The sequence below is a fragment of the Vombatus ursinus genome, unplaced genomic scaffold (assembly GCF_900497805.2).
Source record: "Vombatus ursinus unplaced genomic scaffold, bare-nosed wombat genome assembly UNPS02015184.1, whole genome shotgun sequence".
Lineage (NCBI taxonomy): Eukaryota > Metazoa > Chordata > Mammalia > Diprotodontia > Vombatidae > Vombatus > Vombatus ursinus.
Genome location: NW_020954962.1, coordinates 765,754 through 791,724, shown reverse-complemented (window position 1 = coordinate 791,724; position 25,971 = coordinate 765,754). Strand labels below are relative to the sequence as shown.

The 25,971-nt window shown below is 34.6% G+C and overlaps 1 protein-coding gene across 1 annotated transcript; it reads left to right on the top strand.

The window, feature by feature from the left end:
- Nucleotides 1-16,767: 16,767 nt before the first annotated feature.
- On the top strand, nt 16,768-17,709 carry LOC114031601 (olfactory receptor 5I1). Its single transcript, XM_027846734.1, has one exon. The coding sequence runs from the start codon at nt 16,774-16,776 to the stop codon at nt 17,707-17,709; it is 936 nt and encodes a 311-aa protein (XP_027702535.1). The 5' UTR covers nt 16,768-16,773.
- Nucleotides 17,710-25,971: the final 8,262 nt, after the last annotated feature.

Genomic DNA, 25,971 nt, shown 5'->3' with positions numbered 1-25,971 from the left:
TATTTAGGAAAGCAAGTTAATTTTATATTGATAGCAGAAAACTCTGAATGATTAATCAAGAGGACTCTTAGTCAAGATTGACATTAGTCAAGGTCTGCATGGATTATAATGTTTTTGAAAGCTATAGCATATGATTGAAGTGTATTGAGTAAAGCTACTGGCCAATAGATTGTTGGTGGATTCACTCTTACCCTCTATAAAGGGTAGGATAGGAAAAAAAAATTTTAAAAATCCCAGCTAATGTGAAAATGATTATATAATCCTTAATATTACTATTTTAGAAACTACTTCTACTGATTAAATTAGTCATAATGAAAATAATATTTAAATTTTATTTTAATCATTAGTAAGAAATGGAACAGAATATATCAAAATATTCATTGTTTGTAGTCTTCCGGTACTCTTTTTATGGTTATCTTAACTTTCATCCTACATATATTGAGCCTATAACACTCTTTGAAGAATTATTCCTCAAATCAATTTAATTAAATTTAGTTTTCTCCTCAGAATCTAATGATTTTAGAAATGGAATGAACATCAGTGCATAAAACATAAGACATCATTATTTAAAGGAAGATTGGAGATAATCTATGCATACTAAGTTTTTTATAAAAGAGAAAACTCAATCCTGGAGTTCAGAAGAGGGAGTGATAATTGCATGTTGGAGAAAATAAGACATACAACGAACACTTGAATATAAGAAAAGATTGGGTTGCAATTTTAGCAATTTTATGCTTTTTTCTGTATATTGATATAAACTATGCTGAATAATAAACTTGTTTTAGAATTTTTGCATAATTAGTGTCACATACATTATGTTTGTAGTATACATAATGCTATAATGCCATAAGGAGTTTTAGTCAGTTTGCATTCTTATCTGGAAACTTCATTGGGCTTTCATTTTCAATTTTTGTTTCACTTTTTATGATCTTAGAATATTCATTCTTTTCTTCTTGTCCTGAATAATTCTCTCATGTTTTCATTAAATAATTTCCTTATTACTCTTGATTCTTTATTTTTTTCCTTTCTTAATTGTATTAAAACATTTTTAGAAAGAAAAGTAACATACTTCATGCAATTACAATCTTGTTCTTTGACATTTTTTCATCTTACTGATTTTCCAGTTCTGATAATTTGCAATTCCAAAAGGACATGAAAATCTTCAAATAAAAACTATTTTGTTATTCTTCTTAAATTACCATTTCAATGTATATATTGCCAATAATCACATAATCTACATCATTTTGATAATTTTTACTCTACTGTACTTTGATGTAAAGATTGCTCTCCAAAATGAGTCTACATGTTTGAAATTTCATTAGAAATCAAAGAACATACCTATTTCTCTTGACTCCTGCCAAAATTGAATTTTATTCCTTCTCAAATATATTTGCAAATTTGATGGCTATGAAGTATTATCTTAATATGGTTTTAATTTACATCTTTGATAGATACATTTGACAGGATGCATACTAAGAGTGTGTGTGTGTGTGTATTATTCATATCCTGCAATGGGCTTGGATCCTCCATTGAAGTTTTGCTGCATTTCAATCATTCTCATAATTATTGCTGTGTGTAAATGGGCTATTTCTCTTCAGTCCAATTCACAACTATTTAATATTTTTCTTTGTTTATTTTAGTTTCTTTTTCTTTCTTTCTTGGTCTTCACTGGTATTGAATAAAAACAAAATGTATTTTGTACATTTTTCTCAAGCATGATTTTTTCTTAGTACATAAATTATTTCATTTGATATTTTGTTCAGAAAATTAGATTTTCTTGAAATGCTATCCTTTTTTTAATAGTAATTTTTATTTATTTTTTTGTTTTCAACATTTATTTCCACAAGATTTTGAGTTCCAAATTTTCACCCCATCTTGACCCTCCCCCATCCCAAGATGGCATGCATTCTAAATACCCCTTCCCCTAGTCTGCCTTCCCTTCTATCTCTCCCCCCCTTCTCTTATCCCCTTCCCCTTTTATTTTCCTGCAGGGCAGGATGGATTTTTGTACCCCATTTCCTGTATTCCTTATTTTCCAGTTGCATGTGAAAACATTTTTTTAAACGTGTGTTTTTAAAACTTTGGGTTCCAAATTTTCTCCCTTCCTCCCACCCCACCCACCCTCATTGATAAGGCAAGCAACTAAATATAGGTTATATATGTGCAGTTTTCAAAACACTTCCATAGTGGACATGCTGTGAAAAGCCAACTCCATTTCCCTTAATCCCATCCTGCCCATCCATTTATTCTATTATTTCTTTTGACCCTGTCCCCCCTCAGAAGTATTTGTTTCTGATTACTCCCTTTCCCAATTTACCTCCTCTCTATCATTCCCCTACTGTCTTGTCCCCTTCTCCCCCTATTTTCCTGTAGGGTAAGACAGATTTCCACACCCAATTGAGTGTGTATGTTATTCCCTCCTTAAGTCAAATCCTATGAGAATAAGATTCACTGATTCCCTCTCACCTTCCCCCATTTCCCCTTCACCATAAGAGCCTTTTCTTTTCTGTTGTTTTTTTTTGTGGGATAATTTACCCCGTTTTACCTCTCCCTTTCTCCTTCTCCTAGGATATTCCTCTCTCACCCCTTAATTTTATTCTCCAGATATGACCCCTTCATTTTCAACTCACCCTGTGCCCTCTACCTATATATCTATATCAATATATAGGTACATATAATTTTTTCCCTCCAACTACCCTAATACCGACAAAGGTCTCATGAGTTACAAATATCATCTTTCCACATAGAAATGTAAATAGTTCAATCTTAATAAGTCCCCTATGATTTTCTCTTTCCTGTTTACCTCTTCATGTTCCACTCGAGTCTTGTATTTGAAAATCAAATTTTCTATTCAACTCTGGTCTTTTCATCAAGAATGCTTGAAAGTCCTCTATTTCACTGAATGACCATGTTTTCCCCTTCAGGATTATACTCAGTTTTGCTGGGTAGGTGATTCTTGGTTGTAATCCTATCTCCTTTGCTCTCCGGAATATTATATTATATTCCATGCCTTGCGGTCGCTTAATGTAGAAGCAGCTAAATCTTGTGTTATCCTGATTGTATTTCCACAATACTTGAATTGTTTCTTTCTGGCTGTTTGTAACATTTTCTCTTTGACCTCCAAATTCTGGAATTTGGCTACAGTATTCCTAGGAGTTTTCCTTTGAGGATCTCTTTCAGGAGGAGATTGGTGGATTCTTTCAATTTCTATTTTTCCCCTCTAGTTCTAAAATATCAGGGCAGTTTTCCTGGATAATTTCTTGAAAGATGATGTCTAGGCTCTTTTTTTTGATCATGGCTTTCAGATAGTCCAATACTTTTTAAATTCTCTCTCCTGGATCTATTTTCCAGGTCAGTTGTTTTTCCAATGAGATATTTCACATTGTTTTCTAATTTTTCATTCTTTTGGATTTGTTTTACAGTGTCTTGATTTCTCACAAAGTGACTAGCTTCCAATTACTCTATTCTAATTTTTAAGGAAGTATTAAGCTTTTGGACTTCCTTTTCCATTTGGTCAATTTTGCTTTTTAGGGCATTCTTCTCCTTGTTGGCTTTTTGGACCTATTTGCCACTTGGGTTAGGCTATTTTTTAAGGTGTTATTTTCTTCAGTTTTTTTGGGTCTCCTTTAGCAAGCTGTTGTCTTATTTTTCATGATTTTCTTGCATCACTCTCAGTTTTTCCTCTACTTCTCTTACTTGCTTCTCAATATCCCTTTTGAGCTCTTCCAAGGTCTGGGACTGATTCATATTTTTCTTGGAGGCTTTGGATGTAGGAGCTTTGGCTATGTTGTCCTCTTCTGGTTGTATGTTTTGATCTTTGTCACCAAAGTAAGATAATATAGTCTGACTCTTTTTGGGATGCTTACTCATGATCCTGGCCAATTACTTGAGTTTTAAACTGCTTATTAAGGTAAAAGTCTGCTTCCAATGCGAAGAGTGTACTGTCCCAAGCTTCGGGGGTTTGTACAGCTGTTTTCAGAGGTACTTCTAGGGACCTATAAATTTTCACTTCTTCCAAGGTGCTATGATAAGGGGCAAAGTGTTTCCTCTACACCATTACAATAAACTCCACCTCACCAGCATTCCTCCTCACTCCAGGACCACCCCTCAGAAGTGTGACCCAGATCCAAGCACTGGTAAAGCAAGAGATTCCTGCCTCATCCACTGGCAAAGAGATCCCTGCAATCCCTCTCAGATCAGCCACTCAGTTCCCTCTCAGTCTGTTGGCTGGAAGCTCAGGAAAAAGCCGCTGCCCTGGGCTGCGCTCGAGACTTGCGGCTGAGACCTAGCTTTTCTCTCGCTGGAAAACCAGACTTTTCCCACTGACCTTCTAAGTCGTCTTTGGCCTTCCTGGGTTGAGAAGTCTGGAAACCATGACAGCTGCCCACAATTCAGTCCTCTGAGGCCTGCTCCAGGGTCGTTGTAGCCTGCATGCCCACACTGCACTGCACTCCTCTCCCTGCCCGGCACTATATACCTTTCTGATCAACCATCCAGGCTGTCTTTGGCTGGAAATGTGTTTCACTCTGTCTTTTTGTGGGTTCTGCTGCTTTAGAATTTGTTTAGAGCCAGTTTTTTAGGTATTTGGAGGGCTTTGGGAGAGAGCTCAAGACAGTCACTGCTTTCCCTCTACCATCTTGGCTCCACCCCTGACATGAACACATTGTATTTCTACCTGTTCATTTCCAGGGAAGATATTTTCATTTCTTATACCTCCAAAATACTTTTTTCTGTCTTGTTACTATTTGTGAAATATTTTTAATCTGATACCAAAGAATTTTATATTTGTGGTCATATTTTTTTTACCAGCCTTTAGTAGAGTATCTTCTAATTTTTCTATTCTGCATATTTTACTCACAGTTTGGAGTAAATAATTCATATCTCTAGTGAAAAAAATTCCTCCATTTCTATTATTTCAGTTGTTGTGGTTATTCAGTTGTTTCAGCCATGTCTGATTCTTCATGAGTCCATTTGGGATTTTTTTGGTAAAGATGCTGGAGTGGTTTTCATTTCCATCTCCAGTTCATTTTATAGATAAGGAACTAAGGCAAACAGGGTTAAGTGATTTGCACAGGGCACACAGCTAATAAGTGTCTGAGGCTAGATTTGAACTAAGTAAGATGAGTCTTCCAGATTCTGGGTCTGGTGCTCTATCCACTATACCAACTAGCTGTATTTTTATCTTTAACATATGCAGGATACTTTCAAAGTTTTTGTTTATTTGAATGTATCAACATTTTTTTAAGATTTTCTTTTAATTGTCCTTTATTTTGTGTACATGTAGTATTTTGTTGATCTAGTCCACTCTGATGTTGTCTAGTCTTTCATAGCTTGCATAATATCTCTTTAATCATTATAAATGTCCATGTTTTATTATGGGATGTATTTTATGGGCACTTTTTATTTAATATATTTTGCATATCCAAAACAGTTTTGTACAGTAGATAGCTGTCCTCAAAGTAAGAAATCCCAAAGTTTATCTTGCACTCCTGTTATGTGACTATCTTAACCTAGGCACATCATTTAATCTCTCCATATCCCAGATAACAATGTGACTATAAGCTTCGTTGTGGGTCCTAATCTCTTTTTGTAAATTAAAGTACTTTATTGGTGGTCTTCAAAGTACAGTCATAACATATATCTACATATAATTAAAACTATTAGATATGGACTGCCTCAATATAGACTATAGATAGACATTATATCCATATACAGATGTTGAAAAATATCTATTTCATCCATTTATCTGACATAGATAGACAGAAACATAATCTGATGTCTATATCTTTCACTGATCTCAATCTCTATCTTTATCTGATCTGTATCTATACCCATATCCATTTATGCATGCATTTTTCCATTCACACATGTAGGTGTATATGTGTTTGTACATCTATATATCTAGTTATCTATTTTCAGAGTGAACAGAAAAGAATATATCTTCACTTTAAATGAAGAGATGTAAAGATATTTATCAGTAGATGGTATTATAGTTTGAAAATCCAAATTTCTCAATAAGACCTTCAGTCAACAAATATTTTAAGCACTTATTATTTTTAAGGCATTGTGTTAAATACTGGGGATAAAAAGCAAAGCAAAAACCAACAACAAAATAAAATAGTCTCTGCCCTCAAGGGGTTCACATTTTAATATGGAAATAAAATACAAATAATTATCTACATACAACATATATGCAGTGTAAATAGGAAAGGCTGTTAGAGTAAAGGCACTGGTAATGAAGGGAACTGGGAAAGGCCTGCTGCACAAGATGAGATTTTGGATGAGTTTTCAAGGAAGTTAGGGATGCAGGGAATCAACAATTAATGGAGGTAGTAACTGAGTTGAACAAAGTCACAAGTTACAAGACATGGGTTCAAAATTATTCACATTCCTGATACTAGTTGTTCTTCTACTTCTGTCAAGGAATGATAAATGAATGTGTGGTGGATCTCCTTTCTCTGGCAAAAATACAAAGAAAGAAAAAAAAAACATGACTCAAGACAGAAAAAGATTAAGACATTCTACCAACATTATAGAATCTGTTTTGTAACCAAGTAAAATTGCCATATTTGTTGTTCATTCATTTCAGTTGTGTCCAACTCTTCATGATCCCATTTGGGATTTTCTTAGCAAAGATACTGGAATTGTTTGCCATTCCTTCCCCAGATCATTTTATAGATGAGGAACCTGAGGCAAGCAGGATTAAATGACTTGTCCAGAGTCACACAGCTTAGTGAATATCTAAGGACAGATTTGAAGTTAGGAAGATGACTTTTCCTGACTTCAGGCCTAACACTCAACACACTGTGCCATCTAGCTGCCCCAGTAACTGTATACTATACACACAATACATACACATATATATGTTATATATGCATATATACACATTTATGTATATGATACATTTATGTGTATATGTACATATGTGTGAAAATGTGTCTATATACATGTTTATATGTACGTATATACATACATATATAGGCATATGTGTATTGCTGAAATAGCTAGGTAAAATGGTATATAACTCAGTGGACTTGGAGAGAGGAAGTTCTGAGTTTACACAATTGTCTCAGACACTTACTTGAGTATGTGACATTGACATTGCCTTCTTTTCATCTTAATTTCCTCATGTGTAAAATGAGGATAATAATAACACCAACATCTCATGGTTCTTAAGAAGGCCAAATGAGATAGCACATATAGAATTTTTTGTAAAATTTAAAGTGCTATAAATATATTGGTAATCGTAGCAATTACTACTACTGCTGCTGCTGCTGTTACTGCTACTACCACACCAAAAGATAATGAAACCATAGTAGTTCCTGAACTGTTCTTTAAAGAATGCATATACTTTTGATCCATTCAACTCTAACTCTGAGTAGTAGTAGTAGTAGTAGTAGTAGTAGTAGTAGCAGCAGTAATAATAGTGATCTTATTTCATTATAATTACTAGTATATTTATAGCATTTTAAGTGCCATAAATTTAATGTAATATCAAAATAAGTACATGATTTAGACATAAAGGGTGATACCATAAGTAAATTAGGGGAACATGGAATAGTTTACCTGTCAGGTCTATGGATAAGTGAAAAATTTATGATAAATCAAGAGATAAAGAGCTTTATGGCATGTAAAATGGATAGTTTTGATTATATTAAATTAAAAAAAGTTTTTGTACAAACAAAACCAATGAAGACAAGATTAGAAGGTAAGCAGAAAACTGGGAGGGGGAACAGCAAGCCTTCTCTGAAAAAGGCCTAATTCTCAAATACATAGAGAATTGAATCAAATTTATAAGAATATGAGTCATTCCCTAAAAGATTAATGGCCAACAGATTTGAGCAGGATGTTTTCAGATCAATAAATCAAAACTATCTACAGTCATATAAAAAATGCTCTAAATAGCCATTGATTAGAGAAAACACAAATTAAAACAAGTTTGAGGTACCACCTCACACATATAAGATTGGCCAATATGACATAAAAGGGAAATTATGACTATTAGAGGGAATGTAGGAAAATCAGGACACATATGCACTGTTAGGGTTGTGAACTGATCCTATCATTCTAAAGAACAATTGGAAGTATGCCCAAAAGGCTATAAAACTGTGCGTACCTTTTGACACAGCAATGCCACTTTTCAGTGTGTTTGCTAAAAGTCTGAGATTATAAATTAAAAAGAAATTGTCAACTTACATTTGTAAAAGGAACTTCCCAATCTGAAAATTCTCTATATCCATGAAATCATAGATGCAGTTTTTGTCCTGATTCCCTTCCTTAGTGAATACTGAACAATAACTCACCTGAAATTTATATTCTAAGAGAGTTGCTGAGGACACACTAACATGTTTAGTTGTTTGCTTATCCTCACAAGTCAGGATTTGTAAATCACTCTTCTAGAAACCAAATCTTGCTCTCTATGCTTATTCCATATTCCCTTTTAGCTCATATCAATTCCATGTAAAATATTTTATTTAAGAAAGATAACCCATAGCAAGGCTCTACAATCTTTTTGCAAGATTCTGGAACAAATGCCAACAGGAAGCTTTGTCTCTAACTATTCAATTCTGGGTTACAGATGCAAGATAAACTGGTAAAGGTATCTTGGTGGATGTGTAGGGCATTCCAAGGACGGAAGTGTTCCCAGTACCCAGGCTGAATACTGAAGGAAGAACATATGCAGAATAAAATGACAGCTTTGCAACTATGACCCTAGTAAGAGAGAAAAGTCTCAACTTTAGCCTCTAGCCCAGGTACTATAGGCTGCATTGGGATAACCAGGACAGGAATCTCAGAACAAAAGAGATATGTACTGCCATGGGCCTGAACCTGTAGTTTCTCAGACTGCTAAATAAGGCTAAATTAAAAAGCAGGCTGATGGAACACACAACCAGAGACAAGTTCCCATGAGCCTGGACAAACCTATGTCAGAAACTTGAAGAACTTAGACCATAGGCAATGATAAGATTTTGCATAGGATGAGACCATTTTGGGAATGATTAACAATTGCAAATCCCTGGTCTGAGTTGTCCAATGAAACAGTACTTAATACCCCAAAAGGACTTTTCTTCTAAGTTCACAAAGCCTGCACAGTCTTTGCATTAAATCCAAAGTCAAGAAGTAGGCTGGAAGAAGAAGAAAAAAAATCTCATAGTAAAGAGTTATTTAGGTGACAAGGAGGTCCAAGAAACAAACACAAAAGAGAATGATTCCAAAACATTTGCAAGCAGTCTCAAAGAAAAGCACAGTTAAGACACAAGTCCAAGCAAAAGTTCTAGAGAGATAAAGCAAGACATTAAAAAATTAAAAATTATTTTAAAAAATTAGGATGCTAGAAGAAAGCTGGGAAAAAGAAAAGAGAATTATGGAAGAAGCAATTGGAAAGACAATAGCTGAGAAAATAAAGGTGCAAAACTTTACCCAAGGAATAAATAGCCTCAAAATTAGAATTCACCAAATAGAAATCAATGAATCTATGAGAGAAAAGCAAAATAAAAAAATAAATGAAAAGTAAAATTATAAAACACTGTGGGAGATCTCTCACAGAAAAAATAAACAAACAAAAAGGTAAACAAAAAAAGCTAACTTGGAAAAAAATAGATTTAAATAACAGAATTTGAAAATTATTAGACTACATGAAATTCACAACCAAAAAACAAAAACAAAAACTTGGATCTATTTCAATTAGTCATAGAATAAAATATACAAATTTTTTAGTACCAGAGGGCAAAGTAGAAATAGGAAAAGTTCATAAATCTCTTCAGATGACAATTTCCCAAAATTTTATATGAAAAATTCAGTTTCCTGTGGGGGGAAGAAAGGTGAGAAGATGTAGGAAAATTGGAATACTAATGCATTTTTGGTGGAGTTGTGAAATGATCCAACCATTCTGGAGAGCAATTTGGAACTATGCCCGAAGGGCCACAAAAATGTGCATACCCCTTTGACCCAGCAATAGCACTTCTAGGGCTGTATCCCAAAGAGATCATACAAATAGGAAAAGCACCCACATGTACAAAGATATTTATAGTAGCTCTTTTTTGTGGTGGCAAAGAATTGGAAATTTAGGGGATGCCCATCAATTGAGGAATGGCTGAACAAGTTGTGGCTTATGAAGGTAATGGAATACTATTGTGCTATAAGAAATGATGAGTGGGCGGATTTCAGAAAAACCTGGAGAGACTTGTATGGACTGATACTAAGTGAAGTGAACAGAACCAGGAGAATGTTGTACAGTTACAGCCATGTTGTGTGATGACTAACTTTGACAGACTTAGTCCATCTCAGCAATGCAAGGATCTAAGACATCTCCAAAAGACTCATGAAGGAAAATGCTATCCACATCCAAAGAAAGAACTATGGAGTTTGAATGCAGATTGAAGCATACTATTTGCTATTTTTTTTTCTTCTGCTTTGTTATGTTTTCTCTTTCTGGTGGTTCTTCTTATTGTTTCTAATTCTTCCTTACAACATCACTAATGTGAAAATATGTTTAATAGGAATGTATATGTATAGCCTATATCAGATTGCATGCTGTCTTGGGGAGGGAGAGAGAGAAAAAATTAAAACTTTTTTTTTCTCTTATTGCTAAAGTTAACATTTCCAGTGCCATATAGAGCATCAGTGGTGACAATGGATAGCCTTGTTTCACACACCCCCCAACCTTATTGGAAATGCTTTTATCTTATGCCCATTATGTATGATGCTTGCTGAAGGTTTTAGGTAGATGCTACTTATCATTTTAAGGAAGACTCTATTTATTCCTACTCTCCCTAGTGTTTTTAATAGAAATTGGTATTGCATTTTGTCAAAAGCTTTTTCTGCATCTATTGAGCTGATCATGTGATTTCTGTTAGTTTTCTCTTTATCTTTTTAAAACTTTTTTTTCCAGCCTTATTTTTCTCAATGACTTTTGCATTAGGGTTGAGCTCTGTACATTCCCAATATCATCTTCATGGTTTTAAATAGTCCTGACCTGTCTTATTTGTTTTCTTGATACTGGTGTTAAAAATATGTTATTTTGGCCTCATTTTTCACCTGGTGTCTGGCCTTGTGACCCCCTCTGCTGGATGGAGTGAATGCACTCCAGTTCCTGTTCCCAGCAGCTAAGACTTGGTTTCCTCCCCTCTACCTTGCTCTATCTCAGTAACAGCACTGACACTCTCTTGTACATCTGAATTCCAAGTCTCAGATATCTTCTTTTGGGAATGGAGTGACATTACTTAGGCCCTATTTTATCAAGGGCTGAGGACAAGGTCACTTTTTATTGGGTTAGAGTGAAAGAGCTATGTCACAAAAACCAATAGCTAAACTCTATGTCTCTGATCCACCATCAAGAAGTGAAAGCAGTGAAGTGAATCCTTGACTAAAACCAGAGATTGAGTGGTGTTTCTGAGGCCCTGTTCTTTTCAGGAAGTTGAGTCCAAGGAATCCTCTTCATGGTTAAGCCAACAGAGTTGAGTAGATTGAGCAAAAGGATTGATTGAAAGATCTACATTTTCAAGATCTGATCCCATAGTTAGTCTCTAGGATTCTCAACTACTTGTGTTATACAATCCTTGCCCTGATCATTTGCCTATGGGTTAAATTTGTGATCTTCTGCAAGAAAGATAAGCCACTAGGGTTTCTTCTTAGGCATCTACTTGTTTGTTCATTTGTTTTGATCTGTATTCAATTTGGTGCTTGTCTGGGATCTTTGTTCACGTAGTTGTTGAGGGAGCTTAAATTATTGTTTTTTCTTCAAAATCAGTATTTATTGATTTCTTTTTGTTTTGCATCATTATAATTTCTGCTAGAATCCCTTTCCTTTCAAGAGAGCAATGTAATATAATAAATACTTTGCTTAATGATTAAAAAAGGAGGGGAGAGGTGGAAAATCATCATAACTAATTAACTTACAAAAAAAAATCTTAAAATTGGGGCAGCTAGGTGGTGCAGTGGATAGAGCACCAATCCTGGAGTCAGGAGGACCTGAGTTCAAATTTGGTCTCAGACACATAATACTTACTAACTGTGTGACCCTCGGCAAGTCACTTAACCCCATTGCCTAGACAGAAAAAAAATATTAAAATATGTGCAATGCAGCACAATCATAGACATCCCACATCTTCGGAAGGATAGGATAGGAATGTCTTCTTAAATCATTTCTTTGGAGGCAAACTGTTTCTTTGTAATTTTGCAAAATTCACTTCTTCATTGTTGCATGATTACTCTTTCCAGTTATGCTAGATCTGGAGAAGGAAATGACAAAACATTCCAGTGTCTTTGCCAAGAACACTACAAATAGGTCATGAAGAGTCAGACATGACCAACAACAAAATACATACGCATGTACATATGCACACACACACATGCACACACATGAATGATGATGGCCAGTAGTCATGAAGTTTTAAATTATTGAATTTTATGCCATTAGAATAATGTTAAGGTTTTGCTATGTCTAATGCACTATGATAGTCAATGGGGACACAAAGACAGATTTTTTTTAAATCTATTTAGTTTACCAACAAAGATAAACTTCAGGAAAATCAAAAAACAAAAACTAAACTACCCAACTTGGTTGAAACAAAATCAACCCATTTTTGAAAGGAATATATAATCTTAACTAGCTATAGTTCCAAAGGGAGAGAATCACATTAAGACTGTCTCTGGGGGCAGCTAGGTGTCACAATGGATAGAGCACTGGCCCTGGAGTCAGGTGGACCTGAGTTCAAAGCCAGCCTCAGACACATAATACTAACTAGCTCTGTGACCCTGGGCAAGTTGCTCAACCCCAATTGCCTCACCAAAAAAAATTTCTCTTTGGATTTTGAATATTATTCCTAATAACCCTAGCATTGCTTTGAGTGGCAATTACCTACTCAATAGCACTGGGATTTGTGTAATATTTATACAATTATTTTTAATAAGACATTATACAAGTCTATATACCCCATTAATTACCTCTTCCTCATATCCCGTGGGAACAAATAACTTTTAGAATCATTCACTGAGGAGGTCCCCAGAGTCAGAACTTAATAACATAAATTCTCATGTATCTGCTGATGAGTCTATTCTTATAATTAAATGGAAAACACTTCAGTCCTCTTTAGGTACGTTTTGTGACTATAAGGTTATTTTGGGGAAGGGGGCATATGAAGTTATTTCTAATTGCAAAAAGCTATCAGACCTTGAAATTAACAACTAGATATCCTGATTGTCCATCCATCCATTCATCAGCAGTATTACCATGTAGTTAGCCATCTTCAATAATTATACCACAGAGGATCTCAAAGCATCTTGTTATATGAATCCCCTTTGACAAATAAGGACATTGAATTATACAAACAAACTTAGGTAATGTTAAAAATGAATGAATAAAATTCAATTAAATACGTGAAGATATCCAGAGTATTTTTTATCAAAGAATGTAAAATAATCATAAAATTTCTCAAAACATGCTATGGGGAAAGGATTAGAATTTTTGAATTACAATTTCCTCTCCTCCAGTTTTCTGCTAGGTTCATATATGAAACCTCCAACCTTTTTTTAAATTGAATTTCTGCATTTTTATAATTAGTTATCTTTAAGCAGTGTAGCATTAGAAGAATTCATCCTATTTATCCTGGCAGAACACAAAAGGATGTAGCTAAGTATAACTGATTAAAAATGTATTATTTGTCTTGGCTTCAGTGGAAGATGACTTTGGATGAAAGACAATCCTTCCCAAATTTATAGACAATGATAACTTGTAATGAGTTGAAGGAAATCTGTTAAAGAGGAAAATTAACTTCCCTTGAACTACATTCTAGTAGTATTTGAAATGGTACAAATAGAGAATGTAAAGTGAAATTTAAAAAGGAAGAAATTGCAATTTGAACAAGATTGTGATTTTTTTTTAGTAACTTCTCAGTGGAAACCTTACCTTTTTCATAAGATATTTATACCCTTCATTGCTAACACATCAAAGCCAGAATGCCAGTGAAATACTGCTAATAAATTTCAGTATAATTGGCAGAGGATTCAAGGCCTTTTTTGACTGTATTCCTTCTCCAGACTCTAGGGAATCAGATAGTGCAGCTGGTTGGGGCTCATTACCAACAGATCTATTTTTAGTACCTATTTGCTACAGTCTGTATCCCAGTTCCTTCCTAACAGAAAGCCTAGGTTTCCCAACTCTTTTTCACTACCTGCAATATTTTTCTCTTCATCCCTGCCTTATGAAAACAGAAGGGAGAGAAATTAATCATGCCACAAATAGGTAAAGCAAAGCCAAGGTGCTTCTTGATATGGGGGGGGACGGGGACAAATCTATTTTTGTTTCTTCCTCTCCTCAATCTCTCTATCTTTCATCTCTCTCCCTCTTTTTATCAGTTTCTCTCTTTATCTCCATCTTTCTCTGTCAGTTTCTGCCTTTGTATCTCTGTTTCTGTCTCTGTATTTCAATAAGATTTTGAAATTGATTAGAATTTTAAGGAATTGTCATTTAATTCATTTAATACTTTACTATATACATTACTACCTTTCCATGTGTTAGTGTATGGTCTTTGGCATTTGTTGCGATCACAAATATAATCACTTTGTTGTAAACCTAAAAATGAGGGGTGTTTAGGGTTTTCTGGGATGCTCACCAGATGTCAACCATAGAGTGAATAACTTGGCTTCTATTTAAAGTCTTTCCAGTTGAATTGAAATAAATCAGAACTTATGCTTTGCTTGATAAGTTATAAGTGCCTTTGATTTATCTCCATACAAAAATAAAGCATCTTAGGTAGATGTTAATGGAAACTCACCACAACTAGGAGCCCGTGGGGTGGCACAGTTGACAAAGTTTTAGACTTAGTGTCAGGAAAATATGAGTGAACATGTAATAAATGTTTGTTTACTGAATTATAAAGTATAAGGGAATTTATTATAATATTCAAAGGAGAAATAGCATTGTATTTAGAGTTAGAAGACCTGGATTCAAATCTTACCTTTGCCACTTATTACCTGGCCATATTATTTTATTTCTCTGGGCCACAGGGCTACCAATTAAGAGTTTAGGCTTCCTTACAATTCTAAATCCACAAGATTATTTTAATGATTTTTCCAGAATAATAGTAGAAATTATTTAGATCAATTTCCCTGTTAATAAATAATCATATAAAATTTCCTCTATCCCCATTTAAAGACAAGAAGCATTAAGACTTTAGAATTCCTTTAAAGAATTTACATTTTGATATTTGTCTAAGGTCATGTGGGATTTCCTGTAAATCCCTTTTATTATTGCTTCACATTAGTTGTCGACTTTTTGTGTTATCCAAGCATGAAAGATATTACTCGGTATAGCTTCTCATTGGATTTTGTAACTATTATTCCACCTATTAATTTTAGGATTTGACTTGAGCAGAGGTTTTGAAAGTGATATGCCTGCCTATTTTTAAGTAGGCAACTTCACTATAATTCTCCAGGTAGCATACAATGGACATTTACTTGGGAGAAATTATGAAATAATTGATGATATCATCTGAGAGAACTGTAAGAAAATTAGGTGATATCTAGGCAATTCCTCCATTTAACATACATTTGTGTGTAGGTTTATATGCATACGTATATATGCACACATTCACATATATACATACACAGATGTGTGTGTTTGTATGTGCACATGTGCGTGTGTGTATGTGTGTGTGTGTGTGTGTGTGTGTGTGTATAAAGCCAAGAGAAGATAAGGAGCTCACTAAAGATCAGAAAGGTAGACTCTTTTATATCTTTAATAGAGGCCTGGTATCTAAGAAATGAAAAGAATTATCAGAGATATATAAAAGCCTCATTCTTCCATGAATAAGAAGATAAAGGAAGTAGGGAAATTATTCACAAATTTTAAAAAAGTATTCAATGATTATATAAATGAATTTAAAATTATTTGTTAATCAATTATTTTGGTGAATACAATTTAAAAGAGAATTTGAAGATCATCTAGAAACTCAGTGTACTATATACCTGTAATACTGCATTTTGTGTCTAGAAGACCAATAAGCAAACCCCACATCAGATATTTTTGAGCCATGTGATTCTGACCAAATCATTAAACACTGACCCTCCACTTCTTTATCTATAAAATGAAGATCAATGTCAATTATCTCACAAGATTCTTGTGAGGATAAGATGAAATTATTTAATTAAAGTAATATATAAATATGGTACTCATTTAATTTATTCTCTTTATTTTACACTTTGAGAAAATGAGGCAAGTGGAATATAGGAGAATTGTCTCTCATAATCCAAATGCATAGCCAGGATTTGGACCAAACACTTCTAAATTTAATTTAAATAATATTTTCAAGAATATCCAATTTAATTATTCTATGAATTTTTGGTGATAAATTCTATCTTGATATTTCTACTGTTGTTCTTCCAGAATCAACTCAAAAAACATTTTTTAAGTGACACTTAATAAATGTTTTTTGAGTTGATTCTGAAAGAACAAGTTTTTTTTTTTTTTGCTAGTGTAGTTATGTAGAGATTATATTGTATTTGGAATCAGAATGTGTGGGTACAAATCCTACCTTTGCTACTTTTTTTTTTTATTTTATCTCAGTGGGCCTCGTTTCTCCTCTGTGAAGTAAGGATATTAAACTACAAGATCATTAAGACTGCTTTGAACTCTAAACAACAATATATTTCTGTTTACTATTCCTGATCAATAATAGAAAGTAATTAGACACATTTCCCTGTCATTAAGTGATCTAGACAATGTTTTCTCTATTTTCTTTTAAAAGGAAAATATAAAACATCTTGCTATTGGAAATGCTTGAAGGAAATTACACATTAGTAACTGAATTTATTCTACTGGGATTTCCCACAAGGCCAGAGCTACAAGTTGTCCTCTTTTTGGTGTTTCTATTCATGTACAGCATGATTCTAATGGGGAACATTGGCTTGATGATGCTAATCAGGGTGGATCCCCATCTCCAGACCCCCATGTATTTCTTCCTTAGCAACCTGTCCTTTGTAGATCTCTGTTATTCCTCAGTCATTGTCCCAAAAATGCTAGTCAATTTCCTTTCAGAAAATAAATCAATCTCCTATTATGGTTGTGCACTCCAGTTTTACTTTTTTTGCACTTTTGCTGACACAGAGTCCTTCATCTTGGCTGCCATGGCCTGTGATCGCTATGTAGCCATTTGTAACCCACTGTTATATACTGTTGTGATGTCTCGTGGCATTTGTGTGTGGTTGATTGTCTTATCCTATATTGGTGGTAACTTGAGCTCCTTGGTACATACATCCTTTGCCTTCATACTGACATACTGTGACAAAAACATCATCAATCATTTTTTCTGTGATCTTCCCCCACTACTCAAGCTTTCCTGCACTGACACCTCCATCAATGAACTCTTACTCTCCACTTATGGCAGCTCTGTAGAGATCATCTGTTTCATCATCATCATCATCTCTTACTTTTTTATTCTCCTCTCTGTCCTGAAGATTCGCTCCTCCAGTGGGAGGAAGAAAACTTTCTCCACATGTGCCTCCCACCTGACTTCTGTGGCCATCTACCAGGGGACACTCCTCTTTATCTACTCCCGGCCCAGTTATCTGTATTCACCCAATACTGACAAAGTGATCTCAGTCTTCTATACTATTGTGATTCCTGTATTGAATCCCTTGATCTACAGCCTGAGAAACAAGGATGTGAAAGATGCAGCCAAGAAAGTTCTAAGTACAAAGGTATCATTGTAAAACACAAGAAACCATAAAGAATCATCCACAGTGATAATTTTAACTTACTGTTCTATGTCTGAATGGTAAGGAGAACCTAGAAAATGGCCTGCTGTCATGGTATATAACCAGAGATAAGTCATTTCACCTACAAATCATCTGGACAACTCTTGATGAAGTTGAACAGAATATAATGTTTGAGGGAGTTTCTTCACCCTATACCAATAAAAATATAAGTACAGAAATTATCCCTCTTAATTGAAAGAGGAGCTCCTAACATAAATTTACTAGTATTAGCAAGACCAGATTTACATTATAGCAGTAAAATGACTTAATATTTTGAGGTTCAATAACCACATCTTTAAAATATGGATATATGAGAGAATCATGAGTAAGATACAGAGATATTGAAAAGAAACTAGCACTCAAATGATCATAGGTCAAGAAATTAAGCACAAGAGTAGAAATGTGTATGTGGCTCCCTGGCAGTTCATAGCCATAACATGATTAGGATGGTAGCTTGAGGGTACATTAGTCTTACGCACCAAGCAAGTGACAAGATGTCCTGGGTTTCTTCTCATATCTCATTGTTTTTATTGGGCAGGTTCACAGGAACTGAGAGGGAAAAAGTACCTTAGTAGTAGTCAATCAGTACATGTTGTGTACTACGAATCTTTTTATCAGCCACCAGGACACTGTGATTAGAAAAGTTTGCTAACCTTACACAGGTCAATGAGATGAAGATTGCTAAGAGGTTAGTTTGCCAACTTTGCATTGCTAAAAGTCTACATGTAGCTAACCAAGCCAGTTGTTAGATATATGGGAACTTCCTGATATATACATGTGTCAATCAGTATTCAACTATGGAGTCACTTCTACCAGCTAGAGCCTAGGAATAATACAATTTTATAAGATAATACTATTGTCTAACATGTTTCTTTTTCTTATTTATTTCTTTCCTTTATGTTTTAGGAAAACTCTTTTTAAAGCTTGCATACTTACACACATATGACAAGTTTAGTCCTTATGGAGGAAAGGAGGGGGGAAAAGGAAGAAAAAAGGAAGTGAGGGAAGGAAGGATTCAAGGAAGGAACTATTGAAGGAAGGAAGGAATGCAGAATGGAGTAAAGGAAGGAAGCAAGGAAGAAAGGAGTGAGGGAGAGAGGGAAAGAAGGAAGGAAGGAAAACCAGAATATCTAAGTTTAGCAACATATTTAATGTCCCTCACTTATGGTCACCCACTTCAACAAAGATCTTAGGAAAGTGCAATCTCTATGTCTTTTTCAGCCTCAGCTCGGTAATTATAATTGCACCACAATCCCCTTTGTCTTCTTGTTTTTTTGATTCATGTTATTATAGTCTTTGTGTGTACAATTCTTCCTGGCTCTGCATACTTTGTTTTGGCTCATGTAGGTCTTTCCATGTGTCTCTAAATTCTTTAAATTCATCATTTCTTACAGAATCATAATATGAGAAATGTTTGTTGTTTGATTGTCTAGGTTATTAAAGAAACATTTAAATAACCTTCCCAATTGAATCTCTCCCCTTGCACAATGTAGTGTATATATATATATATATATATATATATGTGTGTGTGTGTGTGTGTGTGTATGTATATATACACACATATATATACACATATATGTATATAATATATATATATATATGTATATAGCTACTAAAGCACAGGTATTACTATGATACTCCCCTTCCCACAAAACTTTAATGACTCTGTGGCTGTAAGACAAAATAAACATGAGTATTATGTTACTTTTAAACTGTACCATTAACATAATCTTAATGTGCTTTCCTATGTTTCCATCACCTGTGCATTTATATGGACAAATCCCTTCTGCTTGCAATATATTTCCTTCTCATCTCAGCCTTACTTCCATCAAAGGTCACTCAATGTTTTATGTTCACTAAGAAGTCAATCCTAATTCCTCTTGGTATTAATGTGCTTTGTTTCTTCCCCCTGAGCCCCTGAACTCTAAAGTTCTAAATCTGATCACCAGCTTGCTCTGTCCAGTCTCTATCTCCCCCTGCACTTATATAAACATATATTGTATTTCCTTCCCAGTAGAATGTAAGCTCCTTAAGGGAAAGACCATTTTTGGGTTACTTTCTTTGCATCCCTAGCAGACAACATGGTATGTTATTTGTATCAAGCACCTAATAAATACAATAAAAACAAACTGAATTTTATTTCCCAAATTCTGGAATAAGAATACAGGCTCCTTAACACCAGATTTTGTGTCATTTTCATCTTTCTATTTTTAGAGAAGAGTACCACTCTGAATACATAATGTAGTTTTTTTTTCAGTCAAAGATAAGGTTTATTAAAGATTCATCATATTGGCCAGACTCTTAAGGAATATGAACATCTGTGACTCTCATATTGACAAGCAGGCCAGAGTGAATCTCAATCTTACCTCAATTTGCCACTCCCTTTCCCTTTCTTTCAGTACATTCCTCTCTCACCTCTTAATTTTATTTTTAGATATCATTCCTTCATATTTAACTCACTCCTGTACCTTCTGTCTATATATACTCCTTCTAACTACCCTAATAATGAGAAAGGTCTTATGAGTTATAAATATTATAAATATTTTCTTCCCACACAGGAATGTAAATAGTTTAACTTTATTAAGTCCCTTATTATTTCCCTTTCTTGTTTACCTTTATATGCTTCTCTTGAGTCTTGTATTTGAAAGTCCAATTTTCTATTCAGCTCTGGTTTTTTCATCAAGAATGCTTGAAAGCCCTCTATTTCATTGAATGTCCATTTTTTTCCCTGGAAGAATTATACTCAGTTTTATTGATTGTAATGTTTTGGTTGTAATCCTAGCTTCTTTGTCCTCCAGAATGTCATATTCCAAGCCCTCCAATTTGTTAATGTAGAAGGTGCTAAATCTCATGTTTCTTAATACTATATTATAATTCACTTTCAGACTCACTGTTTACCAGAGGAGAAGCTATCTGCCCAGCCATTCAGATGAACATTGCCAGGATCCAAAGTGTTTAAGTATTTACATCAAAGATTAAACTTTAGGAACAATTTTCCAACTATTCTCAAGTTCAAGAAATGATAGAAAAGTATCATTTTCAGATTTCAAGAAGGTCTATTGTACTACCATTAGATCTGGGAAGATGTGTATGCTTCTGTCGGGGGAGAGATCATACATCCTTTGTAATCATTGTCCATATCCTGTCACAGCCTTTTGCCCCTTTCCTAACCACCCAGAAACCCTGTCCACCTGCTGAAACCAAGTCTTCAAATGTAACATAACAGCTCAGATCATTTTTTTATGCAAGGATTTGCACATGAGACACTGAAGCCTTCACTCACCACTTGAAATAATTTTAGTTAGGAACTAGACCTCCTCAGAGCAACTTGAACCCCACTCCTAGGGAGAAGTAACACTGGACTCATTGTCAATACTTTTGAGTCATATGTAAGCACAAAAAGTAAATCAATGACCCAATAATCACTGACCCAAACATGGAATGGACATTCCACCACCATCTCTCCAAAACCATTCCATGTTCCACTGACTTCTTTGTAAACTGCCCAAATGCTTACATGGACTGCTAAGGTGAACCACTAATTGTTTTTGCTTCAGGATGCCATTCACTAACTGCAGCTTCTTAGAACACCTATGACCCAATCTGAAACTGAACCTCTCCCTATCTGGTATTAATTTAGCAAAAATGAATTTTAGAACATGTTAAGGTGGATAAAGACAGTTTCACTGCCTTCTTTTTGATGATAAGTGATGGCATTAGGAGACAGTCTTAGAACCAGTGCAAAACAAGCAGAACTGGGCCTTGTCTAGAGCAGAAATCAGTGGAGAATTTGTGTGAGTGTGTGTGGAGGGGGGTGAGTGGCTAAAGGGAGAATGTGTGCTGACTCTTCAATACCTGGTCCATGTTCCTAAAAGATCTCTTTCATGATCTCCATCCTCCTGATATCGTACTTTGTTGGAAAATGCCGATTTTATCTAGCCAAGATATTAGTTCTCATTTTGTAGCTGCTTATTTATGTTCATTACACTACCCAGTCTTCTTATAAGTTTGTTATTACCATAGGTATGGGGTAGTAGGATGTGGGTATATGCCATACTATTTGTAACCATTTGTGACCAAACAAAATAATTGTATATTTTGGGTCAAAAATGCAATTTCTAGACAGAAAAAAACCAATTTGTTCAGAATGTTGAAAAGCATGTTGTCAATTTTTACTTCTTAAAAAGAACATAGAATCAGAGGAATTCATTTTTGAGATTATGGATATCTAGGCCAACTATCTCTTTATCAAGAAGGCCATCATGCATGACAAATCATTAACTCCTTGAAGATATGTCCTGCTGAGATATATTTCATGTCCAAAATATGGGGGGAATATTTAATATTAAAAATCACTTGACTAAACCACTACTGAACATTATAAATCATTCTGTAGGATAGAGAGTTATTCCACTGATCATTCTATACATTCAGGAGTTTTCCCAATGCCATTTATGATATAGAAGTATGAAATGGATAATTTAAGGGGAGAGGTGAATTTGTGGCTAGAAAATACAGAAAATCTATGTATTTACAATGGAAATTAAATTCGTAGTTTTGGAATATATTTTACCTTGCTCTAACACCGTTGTTTAACCAGCAAGGGGTAGAAGTAAAGCATAATAGAAGCACACACACAAGGAATTTCATATGAAAGCATTCAATTTTTATGCTTAAATAGCTCTGGACTTGTGATGGAGATGGAGCACAAAGGCCGCAGTTTTCACATACAATACCCAATCATTTTCCAGATCTCATTTTGGAATTAAAATTGTTTTGTTCTTTGTTAGGGGAAGAATATAGGGGAATACAAAGAAAATGTTGAAAGGAAGAAATGGACTATTTATTTGGAGTCAAGTTAGAGAATATTGTGATTTCTCTAGTATGCAATGCCTTTGATTCAAGAGATGGATTTGAATTCTGGTCCCAATATTATTAACTCCTTAACCACTTTTCTGTCAATGAAGATCTCTGAACATTTGTTTCTTTATTTGTAAAATGAAGCTGATACTACCTCACAAATTTCTTAATGAGAACAGTGCTTCCTGAAATATCAAAGTACTCTTTAAATGCTTCGATGATAATGTCTCCTCTACTGAATCTCATTGCATCTTCTCCACCTCTGTTTGAGAAGCACCTCACTGATGCAGTCTATTTTGCATGACCTGACATTTACCTTGCCAACAAACTCCTTTTTACTTGTCTTATAATAGAACACTTAACTGAACCAGTTACATGATAAGATCAATTTTTATCAGAAAGTGTGTGGGGAAGATATGCTGGGAGGGATAGGGTAGGAAATCTACATTTAATAATGAGACACATACACACATTCAGACTGTATTCTGCCCAATTTAGAATCTTTAGGAAGAACCAGTCTCCCCCCCAATACACACACATACACACACACACACACACACACACACACACACACACACACACACATACATACACACACACTCCTAGCATGCTCAATAGAGCCCCACAGAAATTAGATGAGATAATCTCCCTAATGGCAATTTCATACTTTTTATGCATATGCATATCCACATGGAAATTGTATATATAATTATGATAATAATAACTCCACACTGTGGAATATTTGCTTAAGCTCAACTCTGGATTTTCCTTTGAGGTTCTAGCTAGCTAGCTGGGATAGTGTGTGTTTCTCAACACCAGATATTTCAGCTGGAGAAGTAGCAGCAATCCATTCAAGACTAATGTATTCAGTCTTTGGTTCTTCTAGTGTAGGAGTCAGAGCAGTGAGTTCGAAATTTATAAGAATTTTTCAAGGGAGTTAGCCAAGCAACAGCAGGAATGATGAGTATCAGTGTAATGCCTAATGACCATTATTGGTATGTGTAAAGTTCTCTACCATCTGTCAAATACATTAGTACATCCCTTTTCCTCACTAAACTAAGTATGCCCCATAGGTTTGGACATGGACACGAATGGCTATTGAAACACATAGATAGGTTAAGTAACTTGTTCAAGACTCTATAGATAGAATAACATAGAATTTAAAATAAAACCTAGGCTCTTAGAATCCAAAGATGGTTCTGCTTATTTCCTTTTATACCATAATGTTAAATAATCTTCTATAAGGTTCTAGAAACTTATACAGCTCCCATAGTATAAGAAACAAGTATTAGCAACAGAGGAGGAAGGCTTTACAGCCTGGTTCTGCTATTTACTGTCTTCACAAACTTGAGTAGGTCATTTTACTTCTCTTGACTTTGATTTCCTTATATGTAAAATAAAAAAGACTGGAATAGTTTACCCTTCAGTTCCCCCTGCTAAAATATGATCTCAGTATAATTTGGCAGCACTCCACATATCCTTTTAAATTTATCTCCTAATATTCATCCATATGAGAAATATCTGGTCCATCTCATCTAACCTATTGGTACCAAATATATCCCAAAGTCACTACTAACACATCTATTGAATTGAAATTATTGTTGATTTTCCAAATATATAACCCACATGTGATATTCCTTTTACCAGTACTACCTTTGATACTCTGCTTTGACTATACAATATTTTATTTTTCTATATATTACTTCATTTTAATTAAAACTTAATGTTTTATATTTCTATCACTTTCAATTTCAGATAAAACCCTACTCTCTCCTCTCCACAGAGATTCATTCCTTGAATCAATGTATTAAAAAAGACAGAAAATTGCAAGAAAAAAAGTAGGTTAGCAAAACCAATCAGTACAATGATTAAATGTGAAGGTACAGTATCCCACACCCACAGTCTTCAAACTCTGCAAAAAGAGGAAAATGGTGCATTACCTCAAATATCCTTTGAAGCAAAACTTGGACCCACAAAAATCCTCTCTCCATTCTACCTGTCCTTCATGTCCTCCATGAAGCATTCTCTGAACTTCTCAGGTCACAATGCTCTCTCTCTCTCTCTCTCTCTGTCTGTCTCTCTCTCCTCCCATGTAGAATATCAATCCTACACTTTCTTTTAAAATGGGTGAACAAACCTGGATCATGTTTTATTTTCCTCAGAGATCCAGTTTAACTAATTCTTATTCTCAGGAAAAATCTTGTTTTCCATAATAACCAATGTTAATATTCTTCATTATTAATGAGGAACAGACATATTAGGCTAATGTCAGAATTGTTAACCATTGATACTACAATAGAGAAATGGTGAGAGGGGTTGGAATATTACAAATAAAAAATGTATATCTGTTACCAAATATATTTGATTTAGAAACTCTAAGAGAGGAGAGGATTTAGATGACTAGAAATTATAAGAATAAAATTATTTCCCACCCTGCACTACTGGCTTATAATTACTAAATACAATGTATTATAAAAGATTCCATTTTACTTCTGACAAATGATGCAACAGTGAGGATCTAAATGGAGTTTTAATGTTTGCAAAATGTAGATATTTTGGAATTTGAGCATTACAATGAATTGAAAAATGGTAGGAGAATTGATCTCTAGGTAATGTGTTCAATTCCACCTTTAAAAAATAAATAACTCTGTTACTCTGGGTAAATTAAAACCTCTCATCTGAATTAGCAGAGGGAATAACTCATTAACTGAATCTTCTTGCATGAATGGAATCACAGATCTGGTCAAAACAATATCCTATGACATGAATAATAGTCGGATAATTATGCTGATTTTATAGCTTAGGAAACTGAGACTTAGGAAGGTTAAGGTTCTTTTCCTTAGTCATATAGACAGTGTCAGTGATGACTTTTGTATCCATGTAAGCTTGTTTCCATGTTCAGCACTCTATCTTCTGTAACATTATCTTCCACAGGATGGATGACAAGTCGTCATGAGTCATGGGCAAAATGTTTTCTCATGATAGATTGGTCACTATCACATAGATCAGTCTCAGAGGAAAAGACACAATCTCGAAATGATTTTTTGCCTTTCCTAACTCTTGATTATCTGTTTTGTCTTTTTATATATAGATTCCCTTGGAAAAATTCACTCTTTAAGTAATATTTGTATATAGACTCACTTGACAGAATACTTGCCAAGAGGATTCCTGTTCAGGTAGATGCTGGAATAGGTAAACTCTGAGGTCATTTTGCCTCTCTGAAATCCTCTGATCATGTGTATGTTACACAAAATTTGAAGGGGCTCAATACCTCAGTACAGTTGATGATTTCATTGGACCCTCAGATTTTCAGTTTCTCCTCATGGTCTCCAAGCCAATGAGGTAAAAACATCCAAG